At 49.1% G+C, this 25673-nt stretch overlaps 1 protein-coding gene across 11 annotated transcripts in view; it reads left to right on the forward strand.

The window, feature by feature from the left end:
* The window catches only part of ImpL2 (Ecdysone-inducible gene L2), an 80678-nt gene that overhangs the window by 44941 nt on the left and 10064 nt on the right, over positions 1 to 25673 (forward strand). Inside the window, exon 1 of one of the 11 annotated variants that reach the window (XM_089578807.1) lies at positions 7570 to 7742. The exons of 2 other annotated variants lie outside the window; for them this stretch is intronic. Coding sequence is in view for 4 of the 9 variants with exons in the window: in XM_089578804.1 (XP_089434930.1) it covers positions 21059 to 21283 (225 nt within the window). In the remaining 5 variants the exon portion in view is untranslated. Of the gene's footprint in view, positions 1 to 7569; positions 7743 to 19408; positions 19431 to 20052; positions 20076 to 20632; positions 21284 to 24969; positions 25156 to 25673 lie in introns of those variants that run through there. 8 more of the 11 variants (XM_089578813.1, XM_089578812.1, XM_089578804.1 and 5 more) reach the window with 8 other exon arrangements.

The following is a 25673-nucleotide window of genomic DNA, read 5'->3' on the forward strand; positions in this document are numbered from 1 at the left end:
GTCTCCTTTGTGAACTTGGAGGCCTATTTCTTTGCGGCGAATCGCTCTCCTCCCAGCGGAGGTTGAGTGCGCTGCAGCGGTGTCCCAGTGTGTGTGTGGTGACGGCTGATCGGGGCCCTTGGCTCGCGCGAAGCTCGAACCCGCGGTGGGTGGTGGCCTGTGTCCACGTAGGAACCCACAATGTAAAAACAGAGTGCCCAAGGTGCGACTGCTCCGGAGAAAATAGTGCTCGGGAAAGGCGATCTCATGTTGTTCTCGCTTTCCGCGTGTACACTTGATTAAAACCTATATTCATATCTGAAGTGGCACGTGTTCATTAAAATTTATGAGCACGATAAAGCACTGAAGGGGGCAGTTTCAGCAGTTAGAACTCACGCGACAGTGAGGACGTTAATAAATTGTAAATTGGTTTTTGAGGAAAGGAAATGGCACAGTATCTGTCTCACGCATCTCGGCGGACACCTGAACCGTGCCGTAAGGGAAGGAAGGAAGGTGGGAGGGAAAGAAGAGAGCAAGAGGTGTCGTAGTTGAGGTATCCGCAATAATTTCGACCACCTGGGGACCTTCAACGTGCGCTGACATCGCACAGCATACGGACGCCTTTTGCATTTTGCCTCCATCGGGTTCGAGCCCGGGTACTCCGGCTGGGTAGACGAGCGCCTTAACCATTGAGCCCCGTTCCTGCCTTGTTTTCTGCACAGGCAGCATTACAGTCACTGAGTCTTGCTTACGACTAGTGCTAAATGGAAAAAAAATTGCGCTTCAAGTTCTGTCATTCACCCGTTGTGCAAGTCTCCAGCGTCGATGTCATTGATTTTCTGTTTCTATCGCAGCCACCGGCAGGGATTGCGCGACCCACGTTGCTCCTCCCGAGCAATCTCTGGCGACCAATCGTTAACTGCCACCTGCCGGGGCAGGTTTTGATGACGCCACAATGTAACGTAAAATAGGCGGGGCGACGCCCTCCTCCCATTGGCTACAGCTTGCGCGATGCTCCTCCGAACTTACCCGAGCTTACCCGAGTAAGTCGGGTAAGCTCTGGTTAGTTCGGAGTTCAAGACAAGATGAAAGGATTCTTGCTCGGAGTTGGTACGTCTGAAGCAGTGCTTTCGCGCCATAAGCGCGAGATTGTAGTGAAATTTTAAAACCAGCACGATTCTATGTACATAGGCTGCGCCCAGAAGCTAGATGTCAGTAGCACCGCCATATTGGATTTTCATGGCCCTCCAGGCTATGAAAATCAATACTGAACTCTCAGGCTAGGGATTGGCATTTTAAGCCACGCATGGCGAGACACCAGTGGGAGTACGCATAGGTCAGTTGCATCTCCAAGGCAGTCTATTCTGCGGTGATGTAACTGTCGGTCCAACCTACCACGTCTTCTGTCACGAAACCGACGGTGAACCTTTCTTAAGAGTGCACTAATAACTACACTGCGCCAAGCGCGCACTGTCATTTCGCTGTCGCTGCAACCGTGGATGGCCAGCTGGGCTGTACAGTGGTGAGCAGCCTTGTCTAGAGCGCTCGGGCGGTGCACTTCCTTGCTAACAAATCCAGATTTTGTGGCAGCCTCTAGGGTCCAGCTGCAACGCTTGCAGGGAAGTAGCGCCAGATAGCCTCGTAAACAAAGCAGGCACGAAAACTTTGCCCTGTAATGAGGGGCTGCTCTCTAATTTCGGTTTTTGTTACCAAGTGCGCACTGCTCAAGCGCTCTAGACAAGGCTGCTCACCACTGTACGTTTTTCCCGGGCGCCAAGCACCGCTTGGGGTTAACCACGCTCGTTAATTTTGCCTGTCCGCTCTTGCCGTCTCTTTCTTTTCTTTATTCTTGTATTTTTTTTTAACTCTTCGCCTGGCTGGTCGCTTCTCTGAATAAATTGTCGATGGGTGAAGGCCTCTAAATTTATTTCTTTTCTTGCTGCTGGAAAACAACCAAGGTCGCACGCAGCACCGGCTCCTCTTAACGAAGAACGCAAGAAAAACGACCGAAACTGGACAGGATGACAGCTTCTCTCTGGTTTAATTTTTTTGCTTATTTTGTTTGTTTTGTGTAACTGGCGTGCGGTTTTTGTATTTCTTCACCGACCGTTGTGCGCGGGCGACCGTTTATTGGGCTGCTGCGCTGAATTTTCCTTGACGACTGAGTGCTGCTCGCACCCTCACTTCATGCCTCCCACCTTGCTTGGCCTCCACCCCTTAAAACAGGGAAAAACGAAAACGACCGCACCGAAGCAAAAGAAAAAAAAAAGCACAGAAGGACAAATCTAACTCCTTGAAGCTCTGAGTGGGTAACGCGAACAGGCTTCTTTTTTTTTGTTCTTTTAATTAAAGGGCAAGAGAAAAGAAGATGAATTATGGTGCCGAATGCCTCTTTTTTTTTATTCACGTTATATATCACCTGCGATCACTGACGTCATTCGCCAACGCCTTCGCCCGGTGCATTGTCTTTACTGGGTTTTCAGAGGCGCAACTAAAGGAATCCCATGCGTCCAGGCATCCGTGACGCGGGTACAATGAATGCCTGAGCTACTGGATTTCAACAGCAGTGGTAAATCACTAGCCTTAAACTTAACCAGGTGCATTAATCAGCCTGTGTTCGGTGCACTGTAGCCCTAGCTCCCGCTGTGCCATTAACCTTGTAATGCCTCGCGTATAACGTACCAGGCCGCCACGGCGGCTCAGTGGTTACGGCGCTCGACTGCTGGCCCGAAGATACAGGTTCTATCCCAGCCGCGGCGGCAGAATTTCTTTGGAGGCGAAATTCTAGAGGCCTGTATACTGTGCGATGACAGTGCACGTTAAAGAAACCCAGGTGGTCGACATTTCCGGAGCCCTTCACTACGGCGTCCCTCATAGTCTGAGTCGCTTTTGGGACGTTAAAAGCGAATAAATCATAAACGATAAACTAACACAGCGACTGCAAACATGTGAATAGTTTTCATTTTTGCTGGCGGAATTACATCTGTTTCTCACACTATTGAAGAAATGCCTCTTCCACCATATTCATGAAAGCAAGGTCAACCTGTGAGCTGCCAGAGATGCAGGAGGCCTGTGGTAACATAACGCCCTGCAGAAGTTAACCCTAGCGGCCATACAGCCTAAAATCGCAACGACCGGCGTACAGCGGCATTGACAAACCATTGAACAATGATTGATTTTGTTAATGATTTACTGCATGCGCAGAGTGCCTGCGCGCAGTTTTATCAATCTTAAAAATTCAGAAATTATCAGGCTTGGCTGATTTTAATTATGCCGTGATCAAAATTTTCTCAATAAATCTACCTGTCTTGCATTCCTGCCATGTAGGAACGACCATTAGCAACGAAATTCTGGACGTTTGTAATTTTTATCCACCGTTTCTATTGCCGTTTTTATTTTTATAGGGTTAACATCCCAATATTACTACCACTACTATCGGGCTGATTATATGCAGACGATACTGACGTCAGCCAGTGTTGACGCATGAGGAAACGGCACGAAATAAAGCTTGCAAAGTGGGGCACAGCGTAGCCTAGCTATGGCACATTTTACTGAGATCGCGCCATTTCGCGGTCTTACGCCGACAAGAGTGTCAAGCCGTAGACGGGGAGTGAGTGCTACTGAAGCGTAATGCAAGGCAAATATTCACACACACGCGCGAACCCACACGCACATATTGGCTTAATTAAGCACGTCGTCATAATTCGGAGCAATTTAGCCAGAACCACGTGGAAAGTGATGACTAGCGAATTTTTCTTCATACAGTTCGTCTGTAAATTAAATTTTACTTGGTCTTAGATCTGCAAATTTAAGTGAAACGAAAAGAACATGAAAGTAAGTGTTGAACTGAAGTCAACTGCAAAGCACCGAATTCGATTAAAGCTGCGCGAGAGCAGGCTGAATTCTACGCCGTAATGCGCACTGCAATGCATACGTCCGCGGATCGTTTCAGAGAGCAGTAAAATGCGATCACCGAAGCACCGTTGAACTCTTCTTTCTTTTTCCCCACTTTAGAGAAGCGTGGCCAAGTAGGCGGGAATATCGGGCGGGCAGTTTATTTTTCATTCGTAGTCAAGCGATGCATCTCAGTCAGGGCTTCCCTTTTTTTTTTTATGTTTGCGTCCTCGTTAAGACGCCGCGCACGGTTGCATACGTGCGTCTGCGCACGAGGAGCTGTGTGGCGGCGGGAATCTGGAACGTCGCTTGCATTCGCCGGAAATACAACCTTTCCAAAAAGGCTCCAGGTTGGGCCCTGCTATATAAATGCAGGGCTAGTTCTTTGGACGAAAAAAAAAAAAGCTACAATCGTGGAAATTCTAAGCGAAGTTTGAACGTTTTTGTGGAGATCTGTAGTAAATAAAACCTCTACCATCTCCGAGAGCCTGCTCTTTAAAATGTATTTGAATAAGGGGTAGGTACTTTCGCCGAGTCTTAGAAAATTAGTTCTTCTCTTTGAATTGAGTTTGGCAGAGAAAATGATCGGCGCTACTTCATGCGAGTAGCCGCAGTAAAGGTAAACGCTTACACGCTCATTTGAACGAACAAGGCTTAGCCAATCACATGTTTGTTTTCGCCACAAGCAAGCGGAGAAGGCTGAGTAAAGTTGTTTTAAAGTTTGTGAAGAATGGTGCACGTTTCTAAGTTCGTAAAAGAAAAAAAAGGAATCGCGGCCTTTCTTGCCATTTCCCGGTGCGAAGAAGTGGTCATGCTATAACTAATAAGCAGCATCCCATTTACATAGCGGCTGAAATAATTGTCGCCTATCTTATAATTTTTAAAGTATTCTTCAGATACACTTCGCCCCAATTTTCTTCCTTCTCAAGTCAAACTGTTCCCTCCACCAATCGTATACCATTTCCTCTTATACTTTTTCCCGCTTTCTGAAGACTGACCACAGCCTGGGTGGTTTTTTAAAACCCAGAGCATCACAAACCTTTGTGGCAGCTCCATATGCCGGTGGCTAGAGGGCCCGTATAAGAACAGGCGCTATCGTTTTCTTTTCGTGCATGCAGCAACAATCACGTGTGGTGTGAAATTTCATCGCACCCTACTGTCCACCCCCGAGTGCGCCCACCCAACATGGGCGCGCCCTCGACGACATCCGCTTGCCGGCTCCCATGTCTCTTACCTTCAATGTTACCTTCCAAGCGAAACCCTCGTATAGCTATAGTTGCAAAAAGAAAAAAGAAAAATGACACATAACAAAAGCAAGACAACAGTGATTCAGCTGAATCTGGCGCCGAACACGATGGGCTGCTGCAAAGTTGCATGCATTTACGCGCACGATGTTGTGGGGACACACGGTGGCAAATGAAGCGCAATTAGCTGAACAGCCTGGGAGCCTTGACTGTCGTCTTGGGAAACCTAGCAAACATAGAAACAAATATAGTGACTTCAGCGCTTCCAGACCGAATCCTGGGAGACTTCTCGGGAAAGACAGTTGGTCAAATAAGCCGGGCTTCCAGGAGATCGCCACCAGAGCTCGTGTGACCGCTTTTGCTTATTTTCCCCCTCCCTCTCGCGTCCTGCTGTGATAAAGAGAGTCGCAAGTCAGGGCACCTGCGACACCGAGCGGTGGATGAGTATTGCTTCAGTTTAGAACGTTTGCTGATAAGGCCTTATTACTTTCACCTTCGCCATTGACAGTTCTTGGATGCAGAGGCTGCTTGGTGCCTTTTCGTGCGTTGCCATTAAACGCTACGCGCGCTTTTTCTTTTCCGCTCTTTTTCTTCCCGGAATAGGGTTTGTTTGGATGTGATTTAAGCTATGAAAAATGAAATGATTTGTTGCGAACGTGCACAGCACTCTGCGTTAAGCCCTACTTTTGGCTCAGATAAGGGAAGGCCTTTATTCACTCGGCGCTGGCATTCGGAAAGCTGTACCCATGGTTGTGGACTCTGCGGACTTGCGATTGATTGCGCCAACTTCAGGGGCGGCAGGTTCGCATGAATCAGCCGCACTTTGATAGCCAGTTCGAGGAACGGGTCCCTCCAGACGTCACGGGAACGCCTCGGGGACAGTTTGTTGGGCCGCTATCATCGCTGCGGTGCTCTGATCATGTGCTCCGTTTCTTAGTACTCATCAGCGATGTATGTCACGACTCATGAAGTCACAGTCGAGCTCCATTCGATGCAAGCATTCGATGCTACGCAGCTAGTTTTGCACGTTTGAACTTGTCCACTTCGAATGGTGGCATTGCAATTATTGAACCAACCCTACGCTGTGGCTCAGTGGCTTTGGCGTGCGGCTGCTTTCCCAAAGTCAGGGGTTCGATCTCAGCCGCGGCGGCCGTATTTCGATGTAGGGGAAACACAAAAAACGCGTGCTGTGCGATGCAAGCGCACTCTAAAGAACTCTGGCGGGTTTAAATTAATCGGAGCTCTACTACGGCATCCCGCATAACCCATGTGTGGCTTCTGGACGTTAAACCAAACTATTTACAATTTTTAATATTGAAATCAAGCGGGGACGTTTCTCTTTGTTCTATGAGTAAGTTGCTCTTGAAGCCGATCTCGCGAGTTGATTTTGCAGAAATTAACGAGCTTAGAAGTGAGTCGCAGCCGCAGTCTACGCCTGGCTTAAATCTGACTCTGAAGGCATTGCTGCCTAGGGCTTCCGCGACATGCCAGTCGAAATTTGGGAGGGCATTCTGCACTGACTCCGAAAACGGCAGCACGGCTCAGTGTCCGGCCCTCTCACTCAAGTCAAGTCGTGTGCGGGGTAAGGGCAGTGAAGCAAAGCGTGCTCACCGCGGTGCTTTGATATATTCAGCACGAGGCAGCCGCGTTTCGATGGAGAGAAAACGCAAAAGCTCCCGTGTGCTGTGCGGTACTGGCGCACGTTAGCGATTCGCAGGCGGCCGATTGGATACGGAGTCGTCAGTTGCGGCGTGCTTCACCCCAGCGCTGCTTTTGCGAGCAAAAATTCAGTTTGGGGCAAATGTGTGTCACTTAAGGAATAACGCAGCCAGGTTTTTCCAGATTCTCGCAATAAGCCAGTCAAAACGCCTCTTTGATGCGTACGAAAGACAGGTTCTGCTCCTCTCGTGTAACCCACTCCTTTTCCCCGTAGTTTCCCTTAGTAGCGCGGAGCAGCGGTGGTGCTCGTGCAGTTTAAATGCAACGCAACGATTTGAACCTGCCGGAAAGAACGCGTTACAGGTGGGTGCCGAACGAGAGCGAAATACGGAAAGCTCCGCAGTCGTTGCAGCGGTTGAGGGGCCCATCGCACGCCGAAAGCGCGCGCTGCCTATGGTGCCACCCGCCGCCGACCAGCCGAACCTGCTGCTACAGCTGCAGTATGGTGTGGTGGATGCCCCACACCAGCACCAGATATCTGATGCTGTTTACTGGAAAATAAAAAAAAAAAATGTCAAACCGGCCCCGTAGCTGTGCGTAGCCAAGCGGTGGTGTGAAGACGCGCAATGCGTGGTCTCCTAGTGCGTGGAAAGTAGGAAAGGGCTCCCGGCTCCTTTCTCCTCGCTTGCGCCTCCTCTCGGCGAAGAGGAGGACCAATAGAAAGAGTACATCCTAGCGGTAGAGGGTACGTATACTACTTATACCGCCCTTGTGCTAGCTCGGAATCATTCATTGCCAGTCCCTCGCGCAAGTAGTAGTGACGGTCGTGCGGCGTCGAGTCCCGTCGATCGAGTGCCACCGCGTTCGTCCCCCGGAGAAGAGATCGCGCCGCTACCAGCTGTGGACAGTTGACATCTGAAATCGCCTCGTGGGTTCTGCGGGTCCTGATTTCGCCCGGTTTTCTGGGTGAGTAGCTGCCTTCGCTCGAGATTATAGCCGCCTTCGCCTCGGCACGCGTGGGCTCTGAGTGTGGCTCAGGCACCCCCTCCTGAGTTACGCTCGCTCCCTCGAGCGCCGCAAAGATAGCTGCCAAGAGCCCGGTGGCGCGCAGTGCAATCTTCCCCCTTACTTCTTATCCATTATTAGCGGCTGTCTATCGCGACCCCTGGCGACGGGAACAAGTGACGAAGCCGTGCGGCTAAGCGTTTAAAGAGGGATTTAACGCCGCTCCCCAGTTGCCTTGCTACCAAGCGAATTATATTCTCTGTTTGAAATGCTTAATTTGAAAAAGACGCAAGGCTCGTGGAACCAGGAATCAAGCGATGCTTATTTTTTTTTTATTGATCTTACGTGGGTGATAGAAGCAGTTCACTGTGTGAGGTGCGTTTCAGCTATAATTTTTAGATTTAGTAATAGTGGTGTATAGTTTCTTTTTCTAGTAGTTGCAGCTGCAGATCGCTGTTAAATATGTACTTCAAAACGCAATTCACGATCTTTTGCGTTATTTGTAATATTAACGCCAGTAGTAGACGCATATTTTTTTCTTTTTTAGTTTTTGACCAAGAACGACTTTCCACTCTCTATGAGTGTTACTGTAATAGAAAATATCGTGCCTGGATTACTGACAATTTGGTGTCATTTAGAGGGGAAATGCATGTCTATAGTACAGTAACAATTGCTTGATTACCAGGGGATTTCAGTGAACAAAGAAAAAAAAAGCGACTTCAGATTTTCTTCAGGCTGCACGCCCATAGAACATTTTTAAAAAATATTTCTCGCGTTATATATATATATATATATATATATATATATATATATATATATATATATATATATATATATATATATATATATAGGTCGTGGGTTCGGTGGTCGTGGGTTCGGATCCCACCGGCGGCATGCGGTTGTTTTTTCTTCTGCTTTTCTAATCAATTAGCTTTAAGCGATAACATATTCAGTAATATTCTAAACTAATCAACACCGCAAAATAAATAAATAAATAAAAAAAATCCCCTGTGCCCCTTGGTTTCTGTGGCTGTTGGCTTCTCTCATATATATATATATATATATATATATATATATATATATATATATATATATATATATATATATATATATATATATATATATATATATATATATATATATATATATATATATATATATATATATATATATATATATATACACACACTGTGTGCAGCTGGAGGTTAGTATGAAGTGTTGCGATCCTCAAGCTACATTGCGTTGTAATACTGAATCAAGTAGTGATAAGATTACGGCATTGGAAGCTTGCTTTATTGGTGCGGTAATTTCAAAGAGACAATGTCAGTGCACTTTGTTCCGCACCATGGTGTGTGATCACTCACTTGGCCGGGAAGATATAAGAAACCTCCCAAAAGAGCCTGGCGACACGGTTAAAGTCGCTCTCCAGAGCAAACTGCTGTACTTACTGGATGTCGAGCTTGGACTAGGCTGTGTTCTGTACACAATTCCCAATGTATGGCATGCTGTTAATCTTCCGCTGATAGAAACATTTTCTACCTTCTCTAACTTAACCGTACTAACATGGCCTACACAAGTGTTTTTGAGATATCTATGTAGGTTCAAAAGATTTTAAATTTTCTTTGGTTGCGGTTCGCATTCACGAGAAAATGGCCGCACTGCCTGCATAACTCGTGCTTCGCCGCGGTGCCCGAAGGTAATGAAAGAAAGTAATCTTGTCGTTTCGGATGGTGCAACAAGATGCGGCAATGGACTGAAGCTCTGCAGCGGTTTCCCAATATGAAGACTTGGCAACTAACGTACGCAGAGACGCAGTATTCTTGTGCGGCTGCAATTTCATCTTCAATCTGTCGCTTTATTTTCTATTAGGCCTTTTATTAATTTTCAGAGCACTCAGTACGCTCGATCGCAGTCATTGAAATATTAAGGGAGCCGCAATATGGTCGCTTTGAGTAAGTTTCATAAGACATAAAAATTTGAACCAAAGTCAGTCATTCTGAATACACATGTAAATTTTTACTAACGCAATTTTTTTTTTCATGCAGGCTGGTTTACGGTCTTTCCGTCCCACTATCGGCAAAATTTTCCAAACGTTTCGTGTTAAAAAAAAAAATCAGAAACCATAAAACCTGACTTCAGTGATTTCCTTACTCGACTTTCCTGGCTTGCGCATCCTTTTCCTTTATTTTATCGTCCCCTGGCGTGACAGGGGCCTTCCTAAATTCGTTGCATATATATTTTTTCTCCTTCTACAAGGTGTACTCAGTGACGGGTGTCCTGTTCACTCCGTTCGGTGTGCGGTGTGGCTTGCACGCCAATAAAAGTGCTATAATTACATGAAAAGTTTCCAGTTCCCGAAAAAAACGCTTGTCTTCTAAGCTCGCTGTGGCAGACTGCTGTCGAAACGTCGAAAAGCGGATGTTCCCCAGGTATCTAAGCAGGGTGTCCCGGCGAGGCATCTGGACTCCGAATGCTGACGTATATTCCTGTATTACAATACTACATATGAAAAGGTGTGATGCGAGTTAAAAGCACTAGCTCTTATTGTTCACGTTCGAACATTTCTTGTCCTGTTCCGTCCTAGATTCAAGATGGCGGCCGATCATGTGATCAACCAATCACGCGCGCACGGCCGCCGGGGCGGTACAGGCAGCAAAAAATTACTAGCCGAGTTGAAGCCTAGTGCGTGTGAAGGATTAACACCGAAGGCCTTTGGTCCTCGAAACCGCAATGGGGGGGGGGGGGGGGCCTTCGGAGTACCGTGGCGGGCGAACCAGTGGTCACAGAGGGATGCGGTTGGCGCCAAACGAATGGTCGTTTTGTGATGTACACATTGGTATCTAAATTTGGGACCTGAGAGTGAAATTCGGATATAATGGATTTGAGCCTCGGGTATAACGAAGACGGATCCCGAAATGTCATCGCTTTAATGTAAAGCACAATTGAAGAAAAACATTGCTAACGGTCTTCAGTAGGACACCTACAAGGGTAATGAGCTCATTTTTCTTCCCCTCTTTCGACAAAGGAGGGCACTTGTTCGAGGTCTGCGTGACAAAGTGTCCGGGATTCTTCCTGTCTCGCCGCCATCCCCTACCTTCAAGTCCCTTTGTTTATTTTTCGTTCTCGAGGCTGCCAAAATTGCGTATTTCCTCCCATACCAGTAATGGAGCTGGATCAAGTGGTTTCAATTTAGACTGAAAATGCGCTGGCTGACGCAACGGCCCCTCGCTGTTCCCCTTTCGCGCGAGAGACCTTGGCTCGGGCTGCCTGCAGCCTCGCCCCGCCTCGGGCGTCCCTCTCCCCGCCTGCCTCTTTTCGGCAACGCCGCGGACTGCAGGTGCCTTTCAGTTTCTGAAACCTTCTTTCCTTACCACGCGGAAATGTTCTCCCCCACCCTCCATCCACCTCGCCCTCTGGTAAAGCGGGTTGGGGGGGGGGGGGGGGGGGGGGGGCAAAGCGCGGTGCTCCGCAGAAAACAGCGGCCCTGAAATGTGGCCGCCAGAGATGATGCAATTTTTCGTCACGCGCTGCGCCGTAAAGTAGTACCATCCCTGAAATGAGCTGGGCGCTTTTTTTTTTCCTCTCTTTTGCGAGGGAGGCTTGAGAAGACTCAATTCCCTGCCAACGTCATGCGAAGAATACGTCATCGAGAACTATTTTTTTTTTATATTTTCTTTGCTGTCGCACTTCGTTCCACAAGCAGGACACAGCACCTGATGCAGAGCTGGGCGGAAAGGAATGAAATAAAGCTGTCTAGGCGTCGTTATTTATTTCCAACCTCGAAGCCTGCACGCCTAATTCCGCTTTTCGCCTCAGGAGTTTCCTCCAGTGCATTTTTTCTTTTATGCTGCCTTTACGCGTCTGTTACTATAGCTAGTGTTAATCACCACAAATCTGGATGTTTTACTACGAAGAAGTAATTGTCAATTCCGACCTCGTTTTTCACGGGCGGCATTGGGGGCTCGCGAATTTCTCTTCTTGTTTCTAAAGAATTCTAAAGGATTGAAAGACCGCGGCTGTCTCTGAGGGCCTTCTATTTCGGTTATTATTTCAAGACCGACGCAGCATCTTTGCCGCTTCATGTGCCGCTTTGCCGCACAGCTCCCGCTCTATAATTTTAACCCGGATATAGAAGCGCGTACCATCTCTCAAGGGACAGTACCTCGCGAGCGCAGTGACGCCCGTGAAGCAGCATCAGCAGGGCCCGCATGTTCTCTTGCGCCTCGCTTTCTCTCCCGGAAGTTGCATCACCGCGATGCGGCCCCCTCGAGGGAGCCTCCACCTCCGCGTTTCTCCATTACCGAGGCTTATCACGCCTCGCCGACGGCCGCAGTGCGACCGCGAAGCACGGCGCCGCTGCGCCCTTAGCATATTCTATCTCCCTGCTCCACTTCTGGCCTCCGCCGACCTTGATTGGACCTTCGTTCGGCGCAACTCTGCGGGCTTTTCTCCCTTTTTTTTTTCTTTTAACTCTCAGTTCCTGCCATCGCTGCATCGAATTCCCCGAAGGCATCCGCAATCCTATCTGGAGCCTGGCTTGAATGAGTTGTCCTTTCCGGGCAGCGTACGCGCGAAGCCGTGAACGGCATGCGCGCGTGTCGCAACCGCCCGTTCCCGCCCTCGTGACGTCGCCGAGGAATTCGCGTGATAGGCGCGCCGTGCACGCACAGACTGGCCTGCCCGCCGGCGTCTCCTGACGCGCGCCGTTCTTGACGCCACGGGAGTCAACGGCACTTTCGCGCAGACAAAGACGGTGACTCTATCCGGGCGGGCGGCATTTTTTTTTTTTTCGCCGCAACGGCACGTAATCACTGGGCTTCCCCGCGACTGAAGCGCCGAACACCTTCCTTATACTTTCTACCCGTCAGCGCAGCAGGCAATTATTAAAGGAGAGAGACACCGTGCGATAGGCAATGGCGTTGCAAGGAACGCAAGACTTAGGCAGTGACTGACGCCTGTGCCACGTGAGGCGTAATTCGCATCATCAAGTGTCGTTGAACCTAAGAGCGGACAATGTCCCGAAGTTGCAACTGTTGGCGTGCTTTACTTCTTTATTTTATTTCATCATCATTATCATCATTTGGTTATTCTTCCATTCACCATTATTCGACAGTACCCTCTAGAAATAACGAGAGGCTATGGTCGTCAGAGTATAGTAGATGTCGCATGTGGGTGCTTGCCCACACATCCTGGTTTCGTGTCTCGGTCGACTGGTAACGAAGAGTCTCGAGGGTCGGCCAGCTCGGTATCGGCTGAGAACGCACAACCCTGATGAAAGAACGCTTTCGAGAAAACGTGTTTAATTGGCATGCCAGTTCTTTCCGTTGGCGTTGCAACTGGCAGCGTGACGCCACCGTTATCGAGGCGGTGCTTCCATCTCTCTCCTGACGCAGCTGCACAGTAGGGAGGGTGCAGTCCAACTGCATGCCTGAGCGACTCTTCGGCGTCCGTCACGTGGGAGGAGGGGCAGGAAAACCCGCGCACTTAAAATCGGCGGCACTGAATTAAAGTGGAGCAATCCCATTGCATCCCACGTCGACTATTGTTCATGCATTGCGGCTGAATAAGAGCCTTGTTACGCTTAGAGTGCCGACAAGAGATAGCACAGAAGCAGAGATAACAAGCAGGCATCCGAGCTCCTCATACTCATCTGTTATCTTCGAGTGGCAGCTGCTGAAAAGAATCTTACGATGTTTCCAACACGCCTGGGCATGTGCCTGTTAACAGAGAGAGAGAGAGAGAGAGAGAGAGAGAAAAAGGAGGCGCAGGTGGAATCTTGCAAGAGACCTCTTCCTGCTGCTTGCAGTGCCATAGCAGTTTGCACTGCTTCAGTTGTCGCACTCCAATATACTTTAGTGATTGCTGCAGCGTACCCACCCCTGCTCAGGTGCTCTGCTCGTAAAAAGGCCTCATAATGTGGGTTCTCAAGTCCGTGAAACTGTCGCGTTCGCTCTCTGCTATCACTGAGGCATTTATTTAGAAATGCGTGGAATACCGCAAGATAATGCTACGGTGAAAAACAAATAAGGTAAAGAACCAGCAGTGTAGCAGTGGTCGTACCTGTGACTCCAACAGTCTTATACACGTTACAGAAAATAAGTCACAGATTACAATTACTACATTTGAAATTTAACTGATTCCAGTGGTCAATTACAGCCCCAGAAAAGTATCTAAACAACTACAGAAAAGTAATCAGTTACCATCGCGTTATTTTCCTTCGAACGTTTATTGCCATAATACAGATTTACTTAGAATACATAAACTACTGCGGCTTGCTTGATACTTTGTTCCACTTTAATTTTCAAGAGGAGTTGCTTTTTGAAGAGGTCGCTAATTTCCCCATATTTCCTCACGAAGATCAGCAGCTACACTGAACACTTTTTCATTGTATGTGCTGAATGGAAGGGCGGTATTACAGCGTATGAACACCTTGAGCGCCAGCTCGTAGTTGCAGCACCATCTGACTGGACGGGAGCGGTCCCTACTGAGCGGTAACGTGATATTTCTCGAGACGAGAACTGCCGTAGAAGGCGGCGGTGATTCGGTTGTAGTGCGGATGATCGCGGCCCGTGCTTCTCCGCGGCCAGTCCGTTGTCGCTCTGTCACGAAAGAAACACTCTCGCTCAGTTTAGGTTCTCAAAGCTGTTCCATTGGTTGCAACTTCTTCTGAAAAGAAAAGCAACTGATTACGAGTAATCATTTACATAAAAAAGGAATTGAATTACCCGAAATGTTACCGCGTGAAATATTAATCGATTAATTAAAAAATTGCGATTAAATGTAGATTACAAGTGATCATTTACTCGTAACGCGTTACGTGCAACTCTGAAATACAACCACCTTTTACTGAACATTGACGAAATAAAACGCCTGCTGCGTTGGAACACCGATTTAAATCAGCTTATGAGCTTCTTTGGTGGACTGCAGTATGGTGTGTGAACAGCTTTTTATTAAAAGACCACTTTTTGAAAAAGAAACAGTATACAGGGTTGGAAGATGAGATACATACGTCTCAGCTTGCGACACGTACTCCTTATACAAGTGCAACTGGACACTCCGCGGCCCCGCGGCGCGCAATGCAGCAGCATCGCACTGCCTCCAGAGACGACGGCCGCACAGCTGGGGCCCCCCTCGTTGCCATGCGGAAGCCGGGGCGACCGTGATTTGCAGCCTCTTTCTCCTCCGGCGACGCCTGCAGAAGGGTTGGCCTCGCTTCTGGGGCCCCCCGCACGAGTGAGGTGTTCAAGGCCTTGAGGCACGCTTCTCACGGCGTGCCTCGGTGACTAATGGAGCCAGGCATTGGACCATCTGGAGCTCCAGATGCCACGGTGGCGGCGGCCTTGGGCGCCTGTCTGGAGAACAGCACTACCAGAGACAGACTGGCGGGACTCGTCAGACTGTGTGGCGGGGACTGGCCCGCCTGTGCTATTTTGCATTTCTCCTCGTGCAATCCTCTGGCTGACGCATTTTGCTGATGCAACATTAGGGGACACGCCTCTGCTGCTCACTGAAGCATCACGAGGCATGTTCCAAGATTTGCATATCTATCTGATCATCCAGCGCTAGTAGTGCTTGGGGACTTGCTCCGACTGCCTTGCGTTGCTTTCGGAGAATCGATTTCGCGCAGTTGTTTTGCATAACTGCATAAGAAACAGACATTTCTGCAACACGACCTCGCGAATGCATGATATACGTCTCCTGTCCATCGCATAAGTACTGAGCATTTTTGAGACGGTTTCGTCACTCGCTGGCCGTGGACTTCCCTCTGTGGCAGGTTTTTTTTTTTTATTCACCTAAAGTTTTTTCCGCATACCTTGGGAATAGATTTCTGCGGATTGCATATCAAATCCCTTGTTAGCCTTGTTGCCCAGCTTTTGGCTAATACTGCGCATGAAAGGACATGCAATTCGCATTGTTCGTCCGGCTGCCCGCATAAACTGAACGCGTAAAGAAGCGCAGCGGACTCGGGGAGGTCCACTTGGTTCGGGATTACCTGCGTTCAGCGTTTCCCGAGGACACCTTTGCAATCACACGTCCTGTCCTCTTCCAGAACATACTTTTTTTTAAGCCGTGTCTGTACGATCGATTGTCTAATGTGTTTATGGCGTCATTCGGCGTCAAAGTTATTAGCTGGCGCAATTTTTCCTGGTCAAAAATTCCTGCCCTGATCTGCTGGCCAATGACTACGTGACCGAGATGGTCACGTGATTCCTGTCTCGGTACATGTGCACGTAGGCGTGGGTTCCCTCGTGGAAGCGGAGTATGCGGTGCTGTCGTGCTGTCCTTTATCCGCCCCGGGCCAGGGCGGTAAGTTTGATATTTTTCCCAGTTTCTTTAAGAACGGCGTCTGGTAGGTTCATTGTCTCAGTGGTACCCGTAGTGATTTCCTTTCACCGTCCCCCAAGTTGCACAAGGACCCTACAGTGACACAGAATGCAGCCGCCCACACTTCCGCGTTCTTGACTCGTCCTTGCCCGAAAGCATCTTCGACAAAGCGGTGGCGCGCATAGTTGAAGAGGGTCGTTGCTACGGCGAGATCTCGGATGACAGCGGCGCGCTGACAGTTCGCACCATACTGGCATGGCCCTGATCCCTGCCATTGGCAAGCGGGGCTTCCCCCCAGCACGTCTGTGCAGCAGCAGCCGCTGCCGCCGGGCGCTGCTCGCTCTGGCGCCGATGCGGCGTGCAATCGATCAGCACTGATTGACTGCGCGCCCAGAGAAAAACAAGACGCCGAGAGCTAAGGTGTCGCGCTGGGGGCCTTGAGACTCTCCGGAGCGCCGGAAGCGTGCCAAGGCCGACGCTTCCCGGCGCGCGTTCGGCCAGACACTGCCGGTATCTCGCGAAGACTTTCGCCGTTGACCTCGGTGTCCGTTTGCGGCTTCATGGACAGGGGGACTGTGCGGACCTATTCATTTCCGGGTTGCTTTCAACAAGGGTATAACAATCGAAGGGACCTACCGCGCGGATAAGACGTTCGCAACCTTGCTGTTTGTTCTGTACAATGACCGACTTTTTTCGCTCCACATTTACGTGGCAGCGGCGAGCCACTTAATTCAACATTGCCTTTTGCGGCGCGAAATTGTGGGAAATGTTACAACGTTTTCAGGCTAACTGAGAATAGCTCGGGCGCCCTGGAGAGAGCAGACCGCACCGGCGGTCGCCGTTTCTTTTTTGTTTCCATCAATCATGCGCGAGATGCGTAGGAGCTTGTGAAGGAAGCCCGTGTCTGCTTGAGTTGCGCACCCATAGCTTCCACAAATTCGCAGGTAAGGGTAACCCTAACTACGGTCGGCCAAGTTGCAGGATATCTTTATAGCGCGAAGAAAAACAAAAAACAAAATGCTAATAACGAACATGCATTTCATATATATACCCGCACTAATGAGAGTCATAGGGGCAGTCAATAACAAATGTACCGTAGTTTCACATCGACTTTGGCGCCAGACATAGATGTTGGCGCGTTTCATTGATTTGCGCACGGGCGAGGCGTACTGTGGGAATAAAGCCAGCTTATATTTCTAACTCGTTATTTTGCCGACATTATCAACTCGACTTACGTTGAACGGCTCCCTGGCAGTAAGATAGCGGTAACTGCGCAGTAGAGGCCAGCTGATTGCGCATGCCTCTTTGTTTAGCCTGCGTCACATCTGATAGCTGGCGCCCTCGCGACAACAAAGAAATCTGACCGCGAGGTTTGCCCGCAAACAACATAAGTCGCTGTCGTAATGTGGAAATTGAAGTTGGCACAGAAAGCTGTGATTACGCCTCTGCTGGGGTTTATTAGGTCCTATATAGTCAATATAACTCAATTGGAAATGACTCATTGCGTCACGTTTACTTTCCTAGGCAAAAATAAAAAAAAACAGCAGTTACACTGCGTACGCATTGAACAATTAAACTGCGCGGTGGAGCTAAAGATTCCTGAAATATGCGGAAATATATCTTTATTAGCCGAATCATGTCGTCAGTCGTCAATGAGAATCTGACTGTTCTGAATATAAAATCCCCCAGAATGAGTTAGATTTTTTCTAAAAGGCGTAAAACTCATCTCCATAGAAAATGCAGTGCTGCTTGATGCAGCTCTGGTAAGCGGCGGGCAGCCCGTTCGTTCACAACTCTCGTTCGATGTCGACGTCTCTTTTACGGTTTAACAAGCGACCTGGGGTTTTGTTGTCCAGGCGCGCACCTTTTCATTGAGGGCTTGGTTTCATGGGCTGAATGATAATGGCAGTTCAAATTGAGCACCAGCTATACAACACAGTACACAAACACAAAAGGTGTGCGTGAACATTAAACAAATTCTTCTGAAAGAACGGCAGTATCATCGCGGTGCAGGACGACGGGAAAATACATCTGTCTGGTAGCAGTCTTGTCTTGTCCTGTTTTGTTTTCTGGTCTTAAGAATGCGTTAACACTCCCAAACAAGAACCTTGATGTACTATCGACCATAAAAATTTTCGGGATGCGGGTATGCGGGAAAAATTTTATTTCCACGCAGAAACGCATGCCAGTCGCCTGAAATGGCCGATTACTTTAAATAAGTTGTCTATGGGAATCTTGCTTTCATTTTTGTTGAACGAAAACAGTGTTTGCTTGTGCGGCCTGCCTTCGCCGTCTGTGCTCGGTGCGTCGTTACGGTGTACAAAAGTACCTTGGCGTTATTCGGTAAAAATTGTAGGACAGAAAACACTCTAAAAGAACTTGGAAATGAAGGAACGAACCCCTCATTTCTCTACCCTTGTCTGATAAAAGAACTTGGGTCACTTCGGGGCTCACCTAAGCGACCGCGTGACATCCTTCGGAAGCGTGTATACACACAACGTGAAAAGCAGCGGGGACTTTATTTCTCAGGCTTTTTCTTGGAGGCTTTCGAAACCCAGTGGCGGCATTTAGTCTCCTGATGAAGAATAATGGGGAAACTAGCTGACAGTGGCGTGGGAAAAAAAGAGAGAGAAATAACAGCGGCTCTACCATCGGTGGCGAAAAGCAGTTGCTCATCCTGGACGCCGTCCAACGTCGCAGAAAGTATCGCGCGCGCATTGGGCGCCGTTGAATCTGGGGTGTTCTCCGTGGCTTGTATTCGTATTCTCGAATGGCCGCGCGGCGGATGGGGACACACGCACCGGTGCGACGGGGCTGCGCTTCCGAGCGCCAGATCGGATGTCTGCTGCGCAGCGCGCTACGTACGACCGCGTGCTTAATTTCTTCTCGCGGGGAGCACCTCACCTTTCGAGTGCGCAGTTGGGGACCGTCACGTGCTGTCTCGGCCGCTTTCATTGCCAAGGCGCCTTTGCAATGACCGGAGAAATCGGCGACTTTGGGGTGGTGCCCGTTGCCAGCCTTCCTTGTCTTCATGGCCAGCGTAACATACGGATTCTTTTCCCATTTCATCCTCCTCCTGCTCTTTGACAGTGACTCAAATGACATCTCTCTCAGCCGCCAATGACGAGTGAGGGCATGGAGTCGCTTCAGCCGGTATCATAGCAGTGCACACAAAAGAAGACCAAATGAAGTAGAATTATCCCGGAAGAACTTTATTCCGGTTCAGCTGTCGCCTGCTAGGTGACAATCTACGTGTTACATAATTGTACCGTTGCGAAAGAGGCACAACCCCCGAACTGCAGGCCCGAGCCGGCGGAGAAAGCGGTGAGTCTTCGCTGGCCCCCTTTTATATAGCGCGATAAGAGGCTCAGGATTCTTTACCGTTTGCATTTATAGTCTTACTGGGTACGCTTTTCACTGGGCGCGCACTTGAGGCGTACGCAAATAGAGCCGAGCCTCCAGCGGGCCAGGCCGATTGGTCGGTTCAGTGGTCGTGGCCGGGCTTATCGCAGGCGGCAGATAATCTCCGCGGCGCGCACATGCGTTCTCTTTCGGCGCACTGAAGGGGCCAGCAGATCTGCTGACAAGCCTTCCGCCGTCCGGGCGCCGCTTTCGACCTTTTGGATTGCTTATGTTACCACGTTTACAAACAGTGCGTGTTGATAGGGCGGCTCAATTCAGCAGCGCTGGGGCTTCTGAAGGGCCTCTTTTTCTCGCGTCCGCACTCCCCAGGGCAAACGCCCTCTCCCCGCTTTTTCTTTTCTTCTTTCGACAACCCTTGATGTGGCGCCTTATCGTCCGCAGCAGCGTCGCTAGCACCACGTGCTATCGGCGGGCGCGCCGCCGCGTCTGATAAGCGCTGCTGCGTCACGCTCATCTCGGGAGCAGGTCGATCCTCCGCCTCAGAGCGAACTGCGCTCCGTTATACTCCCCGGGCTGGCACTCCTATCTGACCTCACATAAGCTGTGGTAGAGTGATACTTTTCCATTGCATTCTTATCACGATTCTATTCCTTTCTTATCGTCCGCTGCGCCGACTGACAGATTCCGCTGATAGCGAGAGTGTGGGTGTCATTTCTTCCAATGACTAAGGGAGAGAGGAATAGAAATGGTATTCATTTGAAATATAACTATATTATCGCGCCTCTGAAACACGATTCGCGCCGCGCTTTACGGTTTCGCAGTAGAGTCGTTGCTTAGAACATGAGCTTGCTTGAGGAAATTTATGAGGCATATCTCAGCGCTTGCACATGTGCGTACTGTTAGCGCGCTCCACGCGTATGCCTATCTGGGTGGTGCTGTCTAGTTTCATCTGTGATGTGTCACGCCTAGCGGTCGGGCGGCCTTGGCAGCTCGCGAAAAGCGAGATTTGATGTTCGGCGAATTACGGTAAGTCCCTTCCGATCCGGGAGTTTGAAGGCGTTTTTAGTAGGCGAGGAAAAAAAAATTGCGCCGCAGCTATCAGTGAATAATGGAGAGATCCTGTACCTGCTTCGGTTTCTTCTTTTTTTTTTTTGCCTATGAAATTGCGAAGAGAGAGAAAATTCCTTTAACGACACACCAAGCTCGACGTTAGGACCCTTGGAGAGCTGTGACGTGCTTAACCAGAGCTTCCTAATTCGTGCAGGAAATCTGAATTGATCCGTGGCTTCCACGTCGCTAAAAACAAAGTTAATACCAGGGATGTTCATATTCGAAGAACGCCTCCAGCTTTCACAGCGAAATGACGACTTGAGGACTAAACGGGCTGGGTGGCCGTTCTTCCGCAAGAATGGCACGTGGCTGGGGTGCCCTGTGTCGGCGGCGCGTGACCGTTAGTGCTTGCAAAGGGGAGAGAGTGAAAGAGAAAAGGATATTGAGGAAGGCAAGGGGAGAGTTACCGGAGTCAAAAAAGAAGAAAGATAGAAGTTGAATGAGGAGAAGCAGCAGGGCATGTGGCTAGCCCCCGGGATATGGGTTTTGGCCGCGTCACACACGTGACCACGAGTCGCGCACCAATCTCCGGCATTTTATCCGAGAAGCCCGCGGAAAGGTCCGCGTTATCGCGCTTGCCGTCCAGTCGATTCGCTGCCGCTTCAAGAGTCCGCCGTCTTCTGGGAGTCGCCTCTTACGATCCCGTCCTGAGCACAGTCCAGCGAGAAGTTCCTAGGCATCCAGCTCCCATTGTATCCGTCGAGGTAAGCAGCAGAAGCTTACGACGCTATTTTAACTAGCTAACGTGCTTTTCTTTATTATGCGCTTAATCCGACTTCTCCTTTTCTTAGCTACACTGTTCGAGAGTTCATATATATCGCGCCCCGTACTGTGCCCTACTAGGCGTCTGATTCCTCGTCCCCTCTTTACCTTCGCTAAATGTGTGTACACTTTATGACGTAATGAGCTTATAAAATTTTTCCAAGTGGACCGCACATTGTCGAGAACACATCGTGTGAAAAGACGTCGGCACCGCTGCAACGAAAGCGAACGTGTCTTAACCGTCTTTCTGGTGAGACGAGTGCCCGCCGATACTGCAGACTCTTCTCTGCTAGAGTTCTAGTTCGCTTTTCCATGTTTTTTTTTTATTATTATTTCTTATAGATAGTCGCTTCCGAGCTCTGCAGCGAGGAAACTTTTACAGCTCCTGGATTGTGGTTGCGCAGTTCTCAACCGCGCATAGAGGTGGCTGCGCAACTTTACTGTCGGAGTTCTTTGGCGCTGATCTCAACTGTGTGGATTCTTGACGGTACTTCGTTTTGCGCCCCCGCAGCCGGTGGCTCAGACTCGCGTGGGCCTGTGTGGCAAGAACAGACGTCACCGCCGCACCTGAGGCGGTTACTTCTGCTCTGCGCACAAGATGCCTTCTTTCGGTTTATGCCAATGCAGACATGTGCGTTTTCGCTGTATACGTGACGCGCATACTTCGAGCAGCTTACATGCACATCTCCGTATTCAGGTAGGCTGCGCAAAGTAAATTTTGGCGACTTCCTCCGTCGAAACGAATACTACGTGAGGCGCCGCGCGATATCATGCATGGGCTGAGTTCGAATTCCGAGTTTCTTCAGGGTTACGAAAAGGCGAATGAAAGAAAGCGGCAGTAGGAGACAATAAAAGAAAGAAAAATACAACCGAAAATGAAAAATCAATGCAGGATACGAAACGGCAAAGACTAGCGTGTCCTGAGAAAAAAGGAAGAGGGGAGGAGACTGCGCTTTCTAGAGATTTCGTGGCGATCATGAAATCGGATGCCTACATTGATGATGCACCTACTACGCCTGCGGTGACGGCCGAGAGCGTCGGGCCGGTTGCGCAAATTAAGCTGTACGTTTATCGACGGTGAATGGGGAAGTCGCCCCCCGCCTTTGATTTTGTCTCCTGGAAAAAGATTGTCCGTTCGTCGTACTGATAGGCTGAAAAAAATGCGTGGACGCAACGTAATAGTACGGAATTCTGCATGTATCGATCAATTATGTGCGTGATCAAAACGGACCTTTACTTCATCTTAGCGCGTAATGACATTCTTCTTCCTTAAAGAAGGACAAAACGGAGCCGACACATGCAGAAGGAACCAGCACAGACTGTTTCGATGGCTGAGTTTTAGCCGACAATGTGACAATTTTAACACCATTGGCTTCTCGACTCATTTACTAGAAATCTAAGGGGTATTAATTTTGTTCGTTTCTTTCAGACATGAAGTAAACATGACGATTATTACAGTGATTCCTAGCGGAAATTAAAAAGTCTAAGTGGGTTGTACCTGAGCTGGATACGTAATGCGGAGAGCAGGCAACCGTCGGGCTATTGGCGCCGTCTGGAGGTTGCTGCGGGCGGCAGAATGTTATGCGGGGAGATGAGATTACGCTAGTTTGGCTACGACAGGGTGGCTGCGGTTGGCTGAGGACAGGGATAGCTGGAGGTCAGTGGGAGGCGCCATTGCCCTGCAGGGCACATATCCCGCTTTATGGCGCCGATGGCAATTACAACGAATTCCGCGGAAATTTAATTTCTCTTCTGCGACAAAACTGCCCCATGCACCGAAAGTTTTCAGAAATGTTGCTTTTTTGTTTTGGTCAAACGTTAATATATTGCCCTTAATGTTCTTTGTTCTTCCAACTGTTCTAAAACGTTACAGATAATGTTGAAATGACATTACCTTAACCATAATCAAACCTGCGAACGATATGAACACAGCTTTCTCAAAAATTGTGCAATAAACGGTTAGCAAGGACCCAAAGCTACACGACAAACAATGCATGCAACTCACTTACTTCCGAACGGATACCACGGAGACAAGCTTACGTAGCGATTACTGAACGGTGTTACTTGAGTGTTGAGGGTGAATGGGTAATTACCAGTAGGCAACCTTTTCCTAGCCAAATAACGGGGTTGGGCATGCAGTTATGGCAGGTACAATCTATGGAATTTATTGCAAAGTACTGCTAGCTGAAGAACATATTTGCTATAAGAACAGAGGGAAAAGTTCTCGGAGGCGATGCTTGCAGTATATTTGTAATCCTGTTTTATAGTTATGATTTAAATAATGTAAAAGCATCTAAGACTCATTTTTGGAACAATCTTTCGTTTCAATGTTAAACTAAGGCTTGCGGTGCATCATATAATATTATTTTGTAATTTTTTACATTTTAGCAAAGTTTAGTACGCAGCATGGACGCAAAGTTTACTTTGAATGTTAAATTAATTTTTATGGCACAACATATCACGTTATTTTTGGTTTTTTAACATTAAAATAGCGTTACAACCTGATAAGTAACGTTACAGAAACTTGCATAACAATTTTACAACTTTATTTCAAGGTTCGGTGCTACCAGGGCCACTCAAGTTCGCTGCCTGCCTTCCAGTTAGCAATTACAGCTTTGGAATCATATGTAGCTTAGACGTATGCACCCGTGAACTCCAGAGGTGTGTTGCGTGTGCCTGTAAACATCCTTTCTGAAACCAGATTCAGCTTCACCGAGACTATGCTGGTATTCAGCGCGCAGCGTTCGGATCCAAGAGGCGCTTTCGGTCGACTAGTTATGATTGGCGATAGCGGCCAATCTGTAAGCCCTGTGTAGAAGGCACGGTAAGCTTCGGAGCGACCTCTTTCGCGACAGTCGGTACGCGTCCTTGCAAAGTGAAAGCGCATCCATTCAGGCAATCCGCTGGCGGCGGCGTCGCTTTGTTAATTAGTCACCGACCGGCGCTTGTGTTGAAGTGGCGCCACTATCCGAAATGCGTTCGCTATCCGAAGTGCGCACAATGGAGCCATTCGCGTGGCTATACCTCGCATCAGGCCATTCAAGCTCGCGATACTGAAGAGTCGAAAACCCTTGTTTATTTCATTCTGAATATGAGAGCAGCATCTATGACTGCAATGTGAAACTTGTCTCGCGGCTTCCGAACACACATTGGACAAACTCTTTGGCAGTGAAAGAGCATGCTAATCAATGGCCAGTAAACTGTAGACTATTTGGAAGCATTAAAAAAAAAAAGAAAAGATCAGGGATAGGTGGAACGTCAGGGAGTTTCTTGCAGAATGTTTTGATGACATCTGACCGCAGGGAAGAAGTGGGGGTGCGCAGTTGGTTCTCCCGGACCATCTCAGCGTATCTGAGCCGGGCGACAGGAGAGCCTCATCCTGTTTTCCACCAGCGGCCCGTGTGCCAGGCCCGGGGCGCAACGCATGCTAGCACGCGCACTAATTTGCGCCGCTGTCTCGGCGCCTGTCTCGCATTGCAGCCCTACGCACCTGAGAGGACCCGTTTCGTTGTCTCCGCGGGGACCGTCACGCGCAGAGCTTCCGAGCCCCTTCGCGACGACGACAACATGCGAAATTCGAGTAGCGCGAGTACGGGCTAACAACACGCGCGTGTGCTGCCCTCCTCCTCGCCGATGAGGCCGGAGGCTTTCCGCTGTTGATTGCTACGCTGTCTCGGCGCCCTTACGCATCACGGAACGGTAGCGACACGGTGCGGATTGCGTTGCGCTCGTAGCGCATACACCGGAAACTGTTGTGTCCTGTGAGTACCTGCTGGGTGACCGAGTCGCGCTACCTGCAACTGTCGCCACTCCGGTATGAATGGAACACGCTTCCGCGTCGCGTCCTCGAGCACCCGTGCGGGCGCAGTCGTTGGGCAGTTTTTCTGCAGAGCGTGCAAGGGCTTGGAAAGAGGGTGCGAATTGCGCGGGCTTCCCGGTTTATGCGCTTCTTATTTCTAAAACAAACGAGCAAACAGGACCGTTGTTTATCTAGACATCTGTCGTCTTTTTCATTTACAGAGCTCTCTAAGGCGTCAAGGGCATTTATCGGTCGTGTATTAACACGTCAACGAGATTTCCCCTCTCGCGCTTCATTTTTTTTTAAATGCAAAACCTTCTCCACAGCACTCCGCTGCCTTCACGAGAACACAAGAGTGTTTTCAGCGTAAGCATGTCCGCGCCGATCTACAGATGATGCTAAACACGCCTCATATCGTGAGTCACAACGAAGAGCGGTCGAAAGGTTTTCCTGCGACCTACTGTGCGAACTCTGTGTTCAGCGCTTTACAGGGATCGAATGAAACGTTCAAGCGCGGAGGAGATTGCATCTGG

Source organism: Amblyomma mixtum, chromosome 3, assembly GCF_055824585.1.
Source record: "Amblyomma mixtum isolate Tamu chromosome 3, ASM5582458v1, whole genome shotgun sequence".
Taxonomy (NCBI): Eukaryota; Metazoa; Arthropoda; class Arachnida; order Ixodida; family Ixodidae; genus Amblyomma; species Amblyomma mixtum.